General features: G+C 34.2%; 1 protein-coding gene across 1 annotated transcript in view; it reads right to left on the bottom strand.

The window, feature by feature from the left end:
- The window catches only part of LOC145249529 (epoxide hydrolase 4-like), a 51,612-nt gene extending 38,222 nt beyond the window's left edge, over positions 1 to 13,390 (bottom strand). Inside the window, exon 1 of the mRNA XM_080111144.1 lies at positions 12,946 to 13,390. Within this exon, the coding sequence (XP_079967270.1) occupies positions 12,946 to 13,170 (225 nt within the window). The 5' untranslated portion in view covers positions 13,171 to 13,390. The remainder of the gene's footprint in view (positions 1 to 12,945) is intronic.
- Between the last annotated feature and the right edge of the window lie 422 nt (positions 13,391 to 13,812).

Raw genomic sequence — 13,812 nt, 5'->3', positions numbered from 1 at the left:
ATTTCTGTATCATGATTGTTGTATTTATCTTTAGTGATTGTTGAGTGTAATTTGAGCATAATTTTAGCTTGTTTTGGATAAATTTCTTACCTTAGAAATGAATTAATTCTGTTTCTTCTAATTCAAACGAGAATAATTATTTTGTGATACGATTTTTTTTCAAGATAAGATGGCGGTCATGAAACGAATTAAATATGTATTTCAAGGTATTACAGTATAAGACAAAACAATTTGTTTTAAGAAATATCTTTGGAATAACTTTTCGAAATTGCAGCATGACCTCCTTTTACCAACACACTCACCACCAGAGAGCATTTTCTGACCTGAGTTATCTCCCTTTTGACGTGAAGTGGTAGGGTTGATCAATGATAGTTCCTATTACTGTATAAACAGGTGAAAGTTGGACTATACTATCAGAGCATGAGAGGAAGCTCAATGCCTTTGAAATAAAAGGTTTAAGAACTAACCTTGTGCTAACCTTGTAGGATAGATTAAGAAATGATGATATCAAAAAGAAGCTTAATATTAACATATTTTAAAAAAGATATTAAGGTGGGTTGGACACGCTTTCCGGCTACCAAACTCCAGCTGTGTAAAGAAATCATATAAAGAAATATCAAGAAGATAACCGTGAAAGAGATGAACTGATCAGATCAAGGTTAAGAGTTGCATGTTACTCCGGCCAGCTTAAATAAAGACTTGTCCAAGATTGTGATAAGTGGTGGAATTTTGTTTTCAAGCATGTGGCGAAGTTCTCTGGAATATGCATATAGGTCAAGGTAAAACTTATGTAATTGTAATAATATGTTTTGGAAAATCTTTTCCTCTTCTGGGTGATGAGTGGCATGAGACAAATATGGCTTCTACTCTAATAGTTTCTTTCCTCGAACTGCTAGACTTCGGAATTCTCTACTGGTCTCCTGCTTCTCTAACTGCACTGATATACAAAAAATTTAAATACAATGTAAACAGACATATCACTGCTCAACTCCCTACATAGTATCCCTAAAGGTATGGTCCAAAAATAGTAGCCCTATACATCCGAGTGGCAATATGCCTTGTCTGGGGCAAAAAAGAGTAAATGTGAAAAAAAAAAAAAATGTTCTTGGCTTTCGAGCCAGGATCAAAGTGTAGTATCTGCTCTGATGCTGTACTTCCTTTTTTTTCACTTTTTTTTTGTCTCGGTTAGTGGAGGAGAAATCCTTCATAAGATACATTTTTTATTTTTGTTTCTAACTCGAATACCCCTTTTGGGGGGAGCTGGTTTCCCCAACATTAAAAACTGATCTTGTGTCTAACTCTGCCCTCGTAGATAGAATGTAAAGCTGAGTGTGCTACAAAAATGTCGACATTCTATCATAATAAAGTATAAATATATACAATAAAATCGTTGTTGACACACTGGTTCTCATTAGATCACTGAAGTTAAACAATGTTGAGCCTGGTCAGTACCAGATGGGTGACTATTTGAAAATACCAGACACTGTATGTAGGAATATGTTGACACCTCCCTGCAAGAAATGCAAAAACCTTATATCATCATCTTCCTTAATAAGACTATACATGTGAGTTGGGATTGCTTGTGAACTTAATATTCCCATGAAACTTCCTCTGATAGGAAGCCAGTTCAACAAGCCTAGGGTGAATTATTAATAAAGTATAAGCTATGAAAACCTTTTCTTTGTTGTTTCTAAATTTTTGAGATGAGGATTGGTCATTTGTATCATTTGGATTCATCGGACTACTGTTCTCATCTTGAGTGTGATTTTCACAACGTTTTGGTTGATGTAACTTCTGACCTTCTTCAGGTGTATCTTTTCAAACTCGGTAATGTTTCTGTCAAACTCGGGAATTTGGATGAAATTTGGAGCGGAACCCTTTATTTACTTATTAGGGATAACGTGCTCTTGTCCTGTCAGCCATGACTGTATAGAGGTCCTAAGTAATTTGCAATTGTATTTTTTCGATCACCCACACTGAGGATTGAACCTTCAACCTTCAGGATAATATCACTTTTTACAATTGATTTTTCCAAATACTCTAACCACTGCGCCACGGGTCCTTGCAAAGTTTTTTTTTTGTTACTGTTTTTTCTTTTTTTAAACTGTTTTTTCAAACAAGACACAATGTCACTTGGATGTAAGGGGATAGCATTTGGAACCAAAACTACAGGAATACTATTTAGGGAGTTGAGTAGTGAGATGTCTGTTTACATTACACTTGAACTTCTGCATGCCAGTACAGTCAAGGAAGCAGGGGTCCAAGATGGAATTCCAAAGTCTAGCAGATAACAATACATTTGAAAAAAAAAAAAAAAAAAAATGAAGATTTTGTGTTTCTTGGCTTGGTAAAAAAAAAATGTGAAGCAAGGAGAACATATAAACACTTCTGAAGTTAATACCTGAGGTACCTTCTCTTTGAGGCCAAGCAATGTGACTTATTCATAGTTCTTACTAGCATTTCAGCCCGGTGTTTGTAGGTGTATGTTGAGCAAAAAAAAAAAAAAAGTAGTCAATTTTTTTAAAATTTGACCCCTATTATGACCATTTAAAATTTATTGTTTTGGGCTCAAATCAAGTTATTAAATTAGATCCATGTCCAAGGAACCTATATCTAAAATTTCAAGTGTTTAGACTCCAAATTGGCGGAGGAGTTTGGTAGAGTTCTCAAAGGTCAAATCGTTGAACTTTGACCCCTTAACAGCCAAATTTCTGGCCGAAAACCGATCACATAGATTTTCCCAAATCTCAGTACTCTGTATATCAAATTTCGAGTCCGTAGACTAAAAATTGACAGAGTTATTGCATAGGAACATGTACACACACAGACACACAGACACGTTCACTTTTATAGATAGATAGATAGATAGATAGATAGATTACTGTAGATACAAGTGAAACCTGAACTATACTAGCAGAGCATGAGAGGAAGTTCAATGTCTTTGAAATGAAAGATTTAAGACCTATCATTAAGATAACTTTGAGATTGTAGCATTACCTCCTTTTAGTAACATAATTACAGATTCACCACTAAGGAGCATTTTCGGACCTGAATTATCTTCCCTTTAACGCTAGGTGGATATTCAGTGATAATATTGCTAGTTTCTATTACTGTATATTCCAGTGAGACCTGGACTATCCTGGCAGAGCATGAGAAGTTCAATGTCTTTGAAATGAAAGGTTTAAGAACTATCATTAAATTAACTTTTTGATCAGAAAGACGCTTATGTTAACATGTCCATCATTAATGTTATTCGAAAAAAAGAGATTAAGGTGGTTTAGACATGATACCACATTCCCGCTCTGTAAAGAAATCATATAAAGAAGATTTCATCTAAGAAAGATCAAGAAGAATACCAAAGAGAGGGGCTTAGATAAGGGTTGAGATTGGCACGCTCTTTCCTGACAGCTGAAAAATTGTTCCCAGAACTGAGTTATCTCCCCTTTGATGCCAGACTATTATTGATAGCTTCTTTTGCTGTATATCTAAGTGAATCCTGAACTATACTAGTAGAGCATGAGAAAAACTTCAATGCCTTTAAAATTGAATCTTAAAGAACTATCATTAGGATAATTTTTCGAAATTGTAGCATTACCTCCCTTTTATCAACACAATTACACTCACCACCTCACAGAGAGCGTTTTCAGATCTGAGTTATTTCCCCCTTTAAAACCAGGCAATATGGTTTTGTTTGGTGATTATAAAAGCCTCTACCTTTTGTTCTTTTTCATGCAGTTGGCCTTGACAGTGACAGATCCCATTCTGGGAGTTGCTTTAATAAATATCTTGCCAACATATGTGTGCTCATACACAAGCTGGTGCATAAGACTTTTCTTTACTCTATGACACACATGCACGCATACACATCTTTCTACTAAGACTTTGTTGACCATATTCTCATGAACTCAGTTTTCATAACAAACACCATTTACAAACTTTCTTATACACATTCTCTATAGATGCTTTGCCTCCATGTGCGCTAATACACAAGCACACTTTTCTTGTATGTAAGATGTTTCTCTACTCACACATGCACACACATGCATACATACACAATTTTTTACCCAGACTTTGTCAAACACTTTCTCTTGAACTCAATTCATTTATACATCTACAAACACACAATTCTGTATGTAAACCTTTCCTCTATCTGCACGCACACACACACACACACGAGAGCTTCCTTCAGTCTTGACAGACTATGGCTACCCACTGTAAGGGTGCCTGCACATGGAACTTTTTTGGTGGCAAGGGTTGCGCAATCTCCAACCACACCTCTCCTGAGTCAGTGTTGTTAAATTCCAGTAGAGGTTCAGGACGACTAGAAACAATGCAGAGATAAGCAGAGCGTCTAGAATTCCAAAATATTCACCCATCTGGTACTAGCCAGGCTCAATGTTGCTTAACTTTGGTGATCTGACGAGAACCGGTGTGTTATTATGCCGGTGTGTCAATGCTCTTATCCCTGAGTGGCTTCCAGGCCTTGATAAGTGGTGACCACCGTGTAAAAAAAAAAAAAAAAAAATGCTCTTAAAAAAAAAGTTTCCAACCAAATTGGTCCCGCATTATAAACCAAGCCCCTTGAGATGTAAGGAGCTAAAACAAAATTTAATACTACTTCAAAATCAAAAACTAGCTAACAATATGTGATGGATAGATTCCACATAGACATACGCTCATACAATTTACTGATTGCCTTTGTATACATTCACACAGACACAGTTTTATAGTAAACTCAATCAGGTTTGCAAGCAATAAATGTCTTTTTACATATTTCTTTGTTTCTGAAGTTGTAACTTTTGTTTTCTATTAGCATGCTTGTATATAGGCATCGCTCCAAAATCTCCTCAAGAAAGAGTAAGAAAGGCAGGCAAAGTCACAAAATTACGGCATGAGTGGAATGTGAAAAAAAAAAAATTTTGTGTAGGCATTAAAAAAATTTTTTTTGTTAAGTATGAGGATTTTTTTCAAGATAGAATCCAATGAGAAATGCACATTTTAAATTTGTAAATATTACATAGAGAATAATAAGTTATCCAAAATGGCCGTCTCATTTGGGCCTCTTTGTTATTCTAATGTTTACATATTTAAAGTGTGTATTTCTCAATACAAAATGTGTATTTCTCAATAGATTTTAACTCTAAATGATTCCCCATATAATAATAATTTAAAAAATTTTTTAATTCCTACACAGAGTTTTTTTTATCGCAATACACTCATGCTGTAATTTAGTGAATTTGTTGAAATGCACATACTAAAAAGAGACGTATTTACATGCCCATCAATGGCAGTATTCTAAGAAAAATAAAAAATAAAAGAAATAAATTAACATGTTTTTATTTATTTATTTTTTATGCAAATCGCATCAGACAGGGGATGAAGCCCCTTGAGATGTAAGGAGCTAAAAAAAATTGTTTTAATACCACTTCAAAATCAAAAACTAGCCAACGATATGTGTTAGGTGGATAGATTCAAACCGAAAGAAAAAGCAATCCTTCCCCTTTGTCAGAAACATCGCTCATGGAATGTGAGGGCTAACGGACAATAAGGAAAGCGAGAGTGACGAGGCTGCCGAAAGTAAACCCAAGATCCACTTTTTATTTTCCTAATTTGACATTTTTCCCAGCTACCAGACTCCATCTATGTAAAGTGTGACAGAGCTGTTGGATGTAATGGTGATGATGATGATGATGTTGATGATGATAATGGAAAGAAAGAGCATTGTTAGGAAAGGTTGTTATGGTATCACTTTAATACATGCACACACTCATTTGTGGATATTGATAAAGAAGAAATATGTTTTCTTTTATGATCATTTCTGTTGACATAAACAGCCATTAAAGAAAGAACACTAGCCGAAAACGTGTCGCTCCAATATAAAGATATCTCAAAAAATGTCAGAAATGGTGTCTTTTGGTGATTTAATAAGTTCGTTTGAATAGGCCACCTCTGTTAAGGAAAAGCAGTTCACCAAATTCTGGGTGATCAAAATTTATTATTGGGTCACCCAAAATATAAGCCAGATGTTATGAGTTTCTTTGGATAAAGATAAACAAGATGATATATACAAAGTCAAGTGTCTATTAATTATTGTCAAAAAGATAACCAAATTATTTTTTTACTCATATGAAATGGCTCTTGAAAAAAATCCCTTGGTTATGCAAATGAAGCAAAGACAGGACGGACCCTCCCACATGAGTGATGGTGGAAGGTAGAGACCCAATGGAGGGTGAATGCAATGAACTCTCCTGTTGAGAGTGGCAGTCAGCGATTATAGACTTAATAAAGATGAAGAAAAAAAGTTTTTAGAGCTTAAGAATTTCAAAAACTGACTGAGATTGATTTTCTGAGAATTGTGAAATGAAATTCTGGGAATTGGAGGCAGGGTTAAGCCCACCTGATTTTCAATATAATGAAAGGCAAAAATAGCCTCGAGGACACACTCCGCCCCCTGCCTGGGGCTTCACACAAGTTCAAGATGAATTTCTGACTTAAGACATACTCTGCTTGATGCCAGAAGCGCCACATGATTCAGAGAAAAAGAACTTTTGATTTAAGTCCCACTCTGCTCCAAGCTACTGAATCTATACTGTGCAGAGACAAGCCCCCGGATTCAGGGTTATTCACCATAACTTTACTAATGGAAGCCGCCAGTCCCCAAATATTTGCATCTTGAGTTAGAGACTTATAAATGATCAGAGTTTTGTAATTTTCTGTGAATAATTATTTTTTTTGTTTATAAGAAAATGACCACTGGTTTTTCTTTATTTGTTGATTGTGTGTTGAATTAAAGTGCAGTTGATTTCAGATCTACCCTGACACCCAGACGGTGAAGACACAGACCGAGCCATTGTGAGAAGAGAACTCGGCACAAAGTCAAAGCAACATACAACCAGCTGAAGTAAATAGTGTTGCCACACAGACTTAGGGTTGTGTAATTTTTGTGTGTTCTCAGCATCTGAGCGGTATTTTCCAGTCACCAGCGAGAGTCTGGTCACCCTTGAAAGGTCTACCATCAGACAGAGTTAAAAGTGTAACCACCGGGACTTAGGGTTAGTGCACATTTTCTTGTCCGTGTGTACAACAAGATTTAATTGAAGAAAGGTCAAGAGGATGACCATCAAAGAGATAAGCTGACCAGATCAGCGGTGAGAATGAGAATGACGTATGCTTTTTTTCCTTTACAAACCTTCTCTATCACCGGCTTAACATTCACAGGCCACATAGAAAGAAACAAATACATTGAAGACATTGCCAAAGCTGCTGCAAAGAAAGTGGATTCCCTCTACTGTGCTAGAAAAATACTCTCACCTGAAAATATCCTGCATCTCTACAAAGCTACCGTTCACCTGTGCATGAGGTATTGTTGCCACATCTATCACTAGTCTCTCTCTATTAGACAGGTCTAAAGGAGAGTCTCCAATCAAATCACGACGTTGCGTCTTTACTAGTGTTGTGCCGATGAATCGGAATCGGAATCGGGAATCGGTTAAATCGGTAATTTTCGGGGAATCGGAATCGGCATCGGAATCGGAAAAATTTGTGTATAATTTCCGATTCCAAAACCGATTCTTTGAATATTTTTCAAAAGTTAATTTTCAATTGCTTGTACCGATTATAAATATTTATTTCTTTTAAACTATTAGTAAAACTAAACTCTATAGATCTACGTACGCGTTATAGAATGAAGTTCTCATAACAAAATCACGTAATTTCATTAAATAGTTTTTGTTTTACGCTCCCTTGACTAATTATCGCAGTTTTTTTAGGAAGATTCCGAATTTCCCAAATCGTTTTTACGGCATAAAATAAAAACTATTTGATGAAATTACGTGATTTTTTTTTTATGAGAACTTCATTCCATAACGAGTACGTAGAATATATTTTTTTTTTATTTTTCGTTTTTTAACATAGTGTAAACTGCACAAGCACCCTTTTTTAATACGTGAAGACAGTTTAGAGCTTCATCCTAGATCTAAAAATAATTTGGTTTTTAGTGGGTTTACAAATATCGTCCAAAAGTAGAATTTCAATGAGGGGGGACTTTTAAATGTAAATATAATTTCTTTTTCAATCTGAAAAATTTCTAAATGTTTTCTCTTTATCTATTTTATCCAGACTTTGATAAATTCATTGTGAGATATTCATGTATATTTTTAACTTTTCCAAAACCCGAGAAAAATGCGACGGTGTCAGACAATGTGGCTCCAGGAAAATAAAATAAAACTCTATTCGTTTGAAATCTTTTCATATTAAACTCCTTGAGAAATTTGGCAAGTGGGTGTGAAAAAGTATTGTTGTCGAAACCAACATCGAAGGTGTTAATTACCCCATAATACTTTCAACTCAACTTTTGAGTGAGATTGGCGGGCTTCAGCGAGGCCTCCGTGATATATATATATATATATATATATATATATATATATATATATATATATATATATATATATATCTCACGGAGGCCTCGGCTTCAGACGGCATTGGCGCCGTCGTAGCAATCCTTAAGTATAAACATAAACAATACCGACAGAATCAAAGAAAATCACACTGGAAGCATATTTCAAATTAAATCAAAGGCCAAGCCTTTTCACAATTTTGCCCATTCCTTGTTGGTCCCCCCCCCCCCGATTTATCGGAGAGGGACTATAGTTTTCAGTGGCGTCCGTTCGTCCGGATGATTCCCGGATAACCGTCCATTACTTTTTTCTGAAATTTTGCCACAAGTTGTACTCCAATACGTAGATGTGCACAACATCGAGTTTTTTTTAAAGAAAACTCTCGTTGCTCCCCCAGGGGCTGAAAAGGGGTCAAAAACGCCCAAAATGGCAAAAATGACACTTTTGGCCCCATAACTTTTTTCCCGTCCATTAGATTTTACTGAAACTTGTCCAAAATGTGAAGGCAATTGTTGCAAATGTAAATTCAGTATCGCTGATCCTGGCAAAACTCTGGTTTGCGCCCCCCGGGAACTTTTAGGGCTAAAAACCACCCCTTTTTTAGGCTCTTTTTTTTCATATTTGTCTAAAATGTGATTATGTATCTCTATTTAGTGTTTTTTTATGATGCTGAACTCAAATTTACATGTCTTAAGGCCTGAAACATAGCCGTTTGTCCATTTTTACAAGTAATCAGCTCCCCCATGGGGGCAAAAGAGGTAAAAAAAATACCTCAAAATGACTCTAAATAGACAAAATTGACATATTTTTCAGAATAACTTTTCATCCATTCATTAGATTTTTCTGAAACTTGGCAAAACCATGGGCATACCTGATATACACCTGATGGAAGTATCACTGACCCTGGGAAAAATCAGAGTCACAAGCCCTGGAGGTTTTAGGGCTAATATTGGGTGTGGAGCAAAAGTTGAACTTAGTCATTTTTCTGAAAACTTTTGAAAATTTTTTTTTCACTCAAAATTGTTTTTTTATCAGTTATGTATCACTTTTTTTTTATCACTTTATTCGATCCCCCCTCCTCACATAGAGGGGGACCATGCATGCACGGCTTGTTATATTTGTCAATACCGATTGCCGAGTGAGGGAGCAGCAAACATACCGACAAAACCCAACACTTTTATATTCTACTTTTCATTTAATTAGCAATAATGTTTGATATTATTTTCTGGGCAAAATATTTCTTTAATTTTAGGCAATTCTTTCGCTACTTTGAAAATAAACTGCATTCTTCTAAAGGTTACCTAGCGAATTTTCGCAAAGTTTCAATTTTTGTTTTGTTTATTTTACGCATATAAAATAAGTTTAGATCTTCTTTAATTTTACTAATAGTTTAAAAGAAAGAAATATTTATAATCGGTACAAACAATTGAAAATGAACTTTTTAAAAATATTAAAAGAATCGATTTGGGAATCGGAAATTAGGCACAAATTTTTCCGATTCCAATACCGATTCCGATACCCCCAAAATTACCGATTTATCCGATTCCCGATTCCGATTAATCGACACAACACTAATATAAAACGATTAGGAATTTAAAATAGACGGTCAGTTTCACAAATAAATATAACGTAACATGAGCTGTAGTGTGTTACCAATTTTAAATTATGTGCGCTTATTGGGGATAGGGTGTCTACTTTTTAAGCGATTACACATGGTTTTACAACGTTGCAAACCGAACTTAATTTAGTGGGAAACACTTTAGTTAATATCCATAAAGAATTAGGATGGCCAGAAATGATGATCATTTTACGTTAAATTTATATTCGAAACTGATCTTACACTCTAAATTCTAAATGATCGCTTTTCTTTCCGCCAATTAAAAAAATGTTCTAACACGTAATCTATAAAAGTAATATTTCATTTTGGAATAGGGATTTAGCTGCGAGAGAAAGCACAGAAAGCTCACGCAATCTCACGTTAAAAATGGTTTTCATAATAGTAATATTATTATTTAGAAATTCGTTCGTAACAATGAGATGTGGCTTTGCTAAGTGGCGTTGTTAAATATATTGTTCTTACATTGTTTTCTTATTTTGCCTACCAATCTTCGAATATTTTCCACTATTCATGTAAGTAGCATGTTATACAGTAAATACGAACTGGTACAATATAGCTTTGTTTTAAAATCAAAATAAATGTTTTGTTGTGTTACAATTTTTAATCAATTACAAGGCAAACATTTTGAGATAAAATATACGCGGACATTAACCAGGGGTTTATGTAATAATTTGAAAATTTACGAAAAAACAAACAAAAAAAATCTCTAATTAAATATGTATAAATTTTACAAGAATCGGAATCGGAATCGGGAATCGGATCGGAATCGGAAATTTTGAACGGAATCGGAATCGGAATCGGAATCGGGAAAAATTTTGGCATCGTCCCATCACTAGTCTTTACACGTACTTCATACGCGTCCGTGTTGAAAACGGTGATTGCTATTAAAACGTCTCTTCTGGAGAGTTGTTCCGGCCATATATATAGTGGTCGCTATACTAGGTGTGTCAGAATTTGGGGGAGGATTTTTGACACCCTTAACACAAAACTGTGAATAAAATAGACAAAACTCGTAATTTTTCTTTTTAAAGTGGTTTGTTTGATTTATTTATGGAATATACTTCCAAAATAAATGATTAAAGTTTTTTGAAAAATAATAGAATATTTTTTATTTTTTAAGAAAAGTGCCTGCGTGTGCTCATGCAGCCATTTTTTCTGCATAATAAAATGAATTGAATTTTACAAGTTAAATTTTTTCAATTTAAAAATCTATCAAAATTTTTTTATTGGTTCAATTTTTACAATATTTGCAGGTTTAATGTGAAATCTTATGCTCATCCAATAAATCGAATATAATATTCTAGACAAACGTTTTTTTTTTTTTAAATTCACCCCCCCCCCATTTTAAAATGTCCATTAAAATGAAAATAATTCATTTTCTCACTTCAGATTTATATCACAAATTGAAGATAAAAGATCAAATAAAATAATCTAATTTAAAACAAACAAAAAAAAGAATAGTTTTGTGCAAATTTACCTGTAAAGTCAAAAGTTTAAAACCTTTTTTTTTGTTGTTAAAAACCACGTTGATTTTTTTTACATGAAACCTCACATTTTTTAAATTTTGTCTTGAAAAAATTGAATACCCACAACAATTTTTTCTGCTTCATTCAATGTTGTTTTTTTTTTAGATTTAAAAAAATAATCACTCCATAAAGAAGAAATAGAATATATTAAATCAAAAACTTATGTATTTCTTTAAGAGAATTAAAAAAAAAAATGGAAAATTGGTTGAGTGGAATTTTTTTAAACGGCAAAAACTGATAAGTGAAATGTGATCATTTTTCAACTACGGTGGTCCATATAGACTAACTTTTGTTTACAGCAAACACATGCCAGAACTAGAAAGGGGAAATTAATTCTGGCGCTTACAGGCCACTGAAGATCGCAACTGGAAGAAAGGGAGGCGTTTGTTTCCCCTTTCTTCCAGTTGTGACCATCTAATATCGCAGTATTTTTTAATCTTTGCTTAAAAGATTATTTTATTTAAAAAGTACATGAAATATAAAATATAAATATGGATATAATTCTTAACGATAAAGAATGGAAGTACCCATTGATTAGTATTTTTTATAGGTAAGTCATTTTTTGGAATTTATATATATATTTATTATATTCGAAGTAAGTTAAAATTTGTTGATTTTCTTGAAATCTTTTTTTTAAAGAAAACCGATTTAAAAAAAACAAATATTGCATATGTTGCTATTAAACCTTTTATTATTTTAAAATTTGGTCTTTGCTCCTTTTATTGAAAAAAAAATTAGGGTTTAAATTACATTTTTCAAGTAGTTATAAGCTTCGAAATATAGTAAGTCTAATTATTCAAGTTTTTATCACACTTTTTTAATGACGATTTCTGACACTGCTATCGCTACACAAGCTTCAACTCCTGTCCCATCGCCGCAGTGTTGCATTCTTGTGCTTGTTTTATAAGTATTTTAATCGAATGTGCTCTGAAGAATTCATAGCATTTGTGCCTCCTTAAGATAAATACCCCCGACTAACCTGGCAAGCAACAAAATCTCACCCTTCACTGTAGAGGTCCCTAGATGCCGGAAAGCCTTTTGCTCTAATAGTTTCTTCCCTCGAACTACTAGACTTTAGAACTCCCCTGCGATCTCCTGCTTCCCTGACTGTACTAATCTGCAGAAAATTTAAATGTAATGTGAACAGACATCTCGCTGCTCAACTCTCTACATAGTATCCCTGTAAATATGGTCCCAAATAGTAACTCTTTACATCTTAGTGACAATATGCCTTATTTGGGGTGATTTTTTTTTTTTTTTTTAAGCTGAAAGATTGTGTCAAGACCGTGTTAAGTGGCGGAATTTTGTTTTCAAGTATGTGGCGAAGCTTTCTGATGCATGCAAATAAATCAAGTATGTCAAGTTAAAATTAGCAACCGTACATTAAGGAAAATTACCGACTTACTTTTAATCGTAAAAACCCATGCTCCCCGAGTGAAGGGTCGTTCCATTGATCCGGAGGCGGTTGACCCTCTCGGCTGAAACTTTTCCGTTTGAGAATGTGATACAAAAAGACGATCCTTTTCGGGTGAGTAATCAGTTTGAACAGAAAATACAACATGGTCATACCGAAGAAAATAAAGGAAAGCGAAAGAAAGAAGGCAACCTTCAACAGTTTCATGAGCGACATGTTTGCTTTTTTCTCTTCTTTAGGTGTTTTTTTATGATTTGAATTTTAGCCGCGATTTGGCTAACCAAATAATCAGCACAATTTGATCCTTTGTCGATTCTTCTCCGTCGTGGTTTTAAGATTCTGGCTGTTTTCCTAACAAACCCAGAAATGAGAAAATAAATAAACAAACGAGGAGCAATTACCCTGGTTGCAAGAGAAAATGCTATGTGCAACTGATAATCTCTCTCTCTCTCTCTCTCTCTCTCTCACACACACACACACACACACACACACACACACACACACACACACACACACACACACACCATAACAACAACAATAACAATTCGGAATCTTAACTCATTGTTCTAAGGGAGGTGAATATTTTACTACAATTAAGAAAATTGTTTTTTTTTTCAACTACTTTTTTTAATGTAACAAATTTTTATAACAAAAAACAAAAAAAAACAAAAATGTGACGATACTGTAATTTTTCGATGATTGTTTACATTTGGGCCTATAAAGAAAAATTTGGTACTTTTACACTTTATCGCCGAAACTGAAGGCACCATTTTATTTCGCGCACCTGTGGTTAAAATCCAAGGGAGAAATCAGTATTTTAAACTATGACCGAAGCATGAAATAAATAACAAAATTAAA

This window comes from Euprymna scolopes, chromosome 28, assembly GCF_053919585.1.
Source record: "Euprymna scolopes isolate OS-2025 chromosome 28, ASM5391958v1, whole genome shotgun sequence".
Taxonomy (NCBI): Eukaryota; Metazoa; Mollusca; class Cephalopoda; order Sepiida; family Sepiolidae; genus Euprymna; species Euprymna scolopes.
This window is presented reverse-complemented; position numbering and strand designations above follow the sequence as displayed.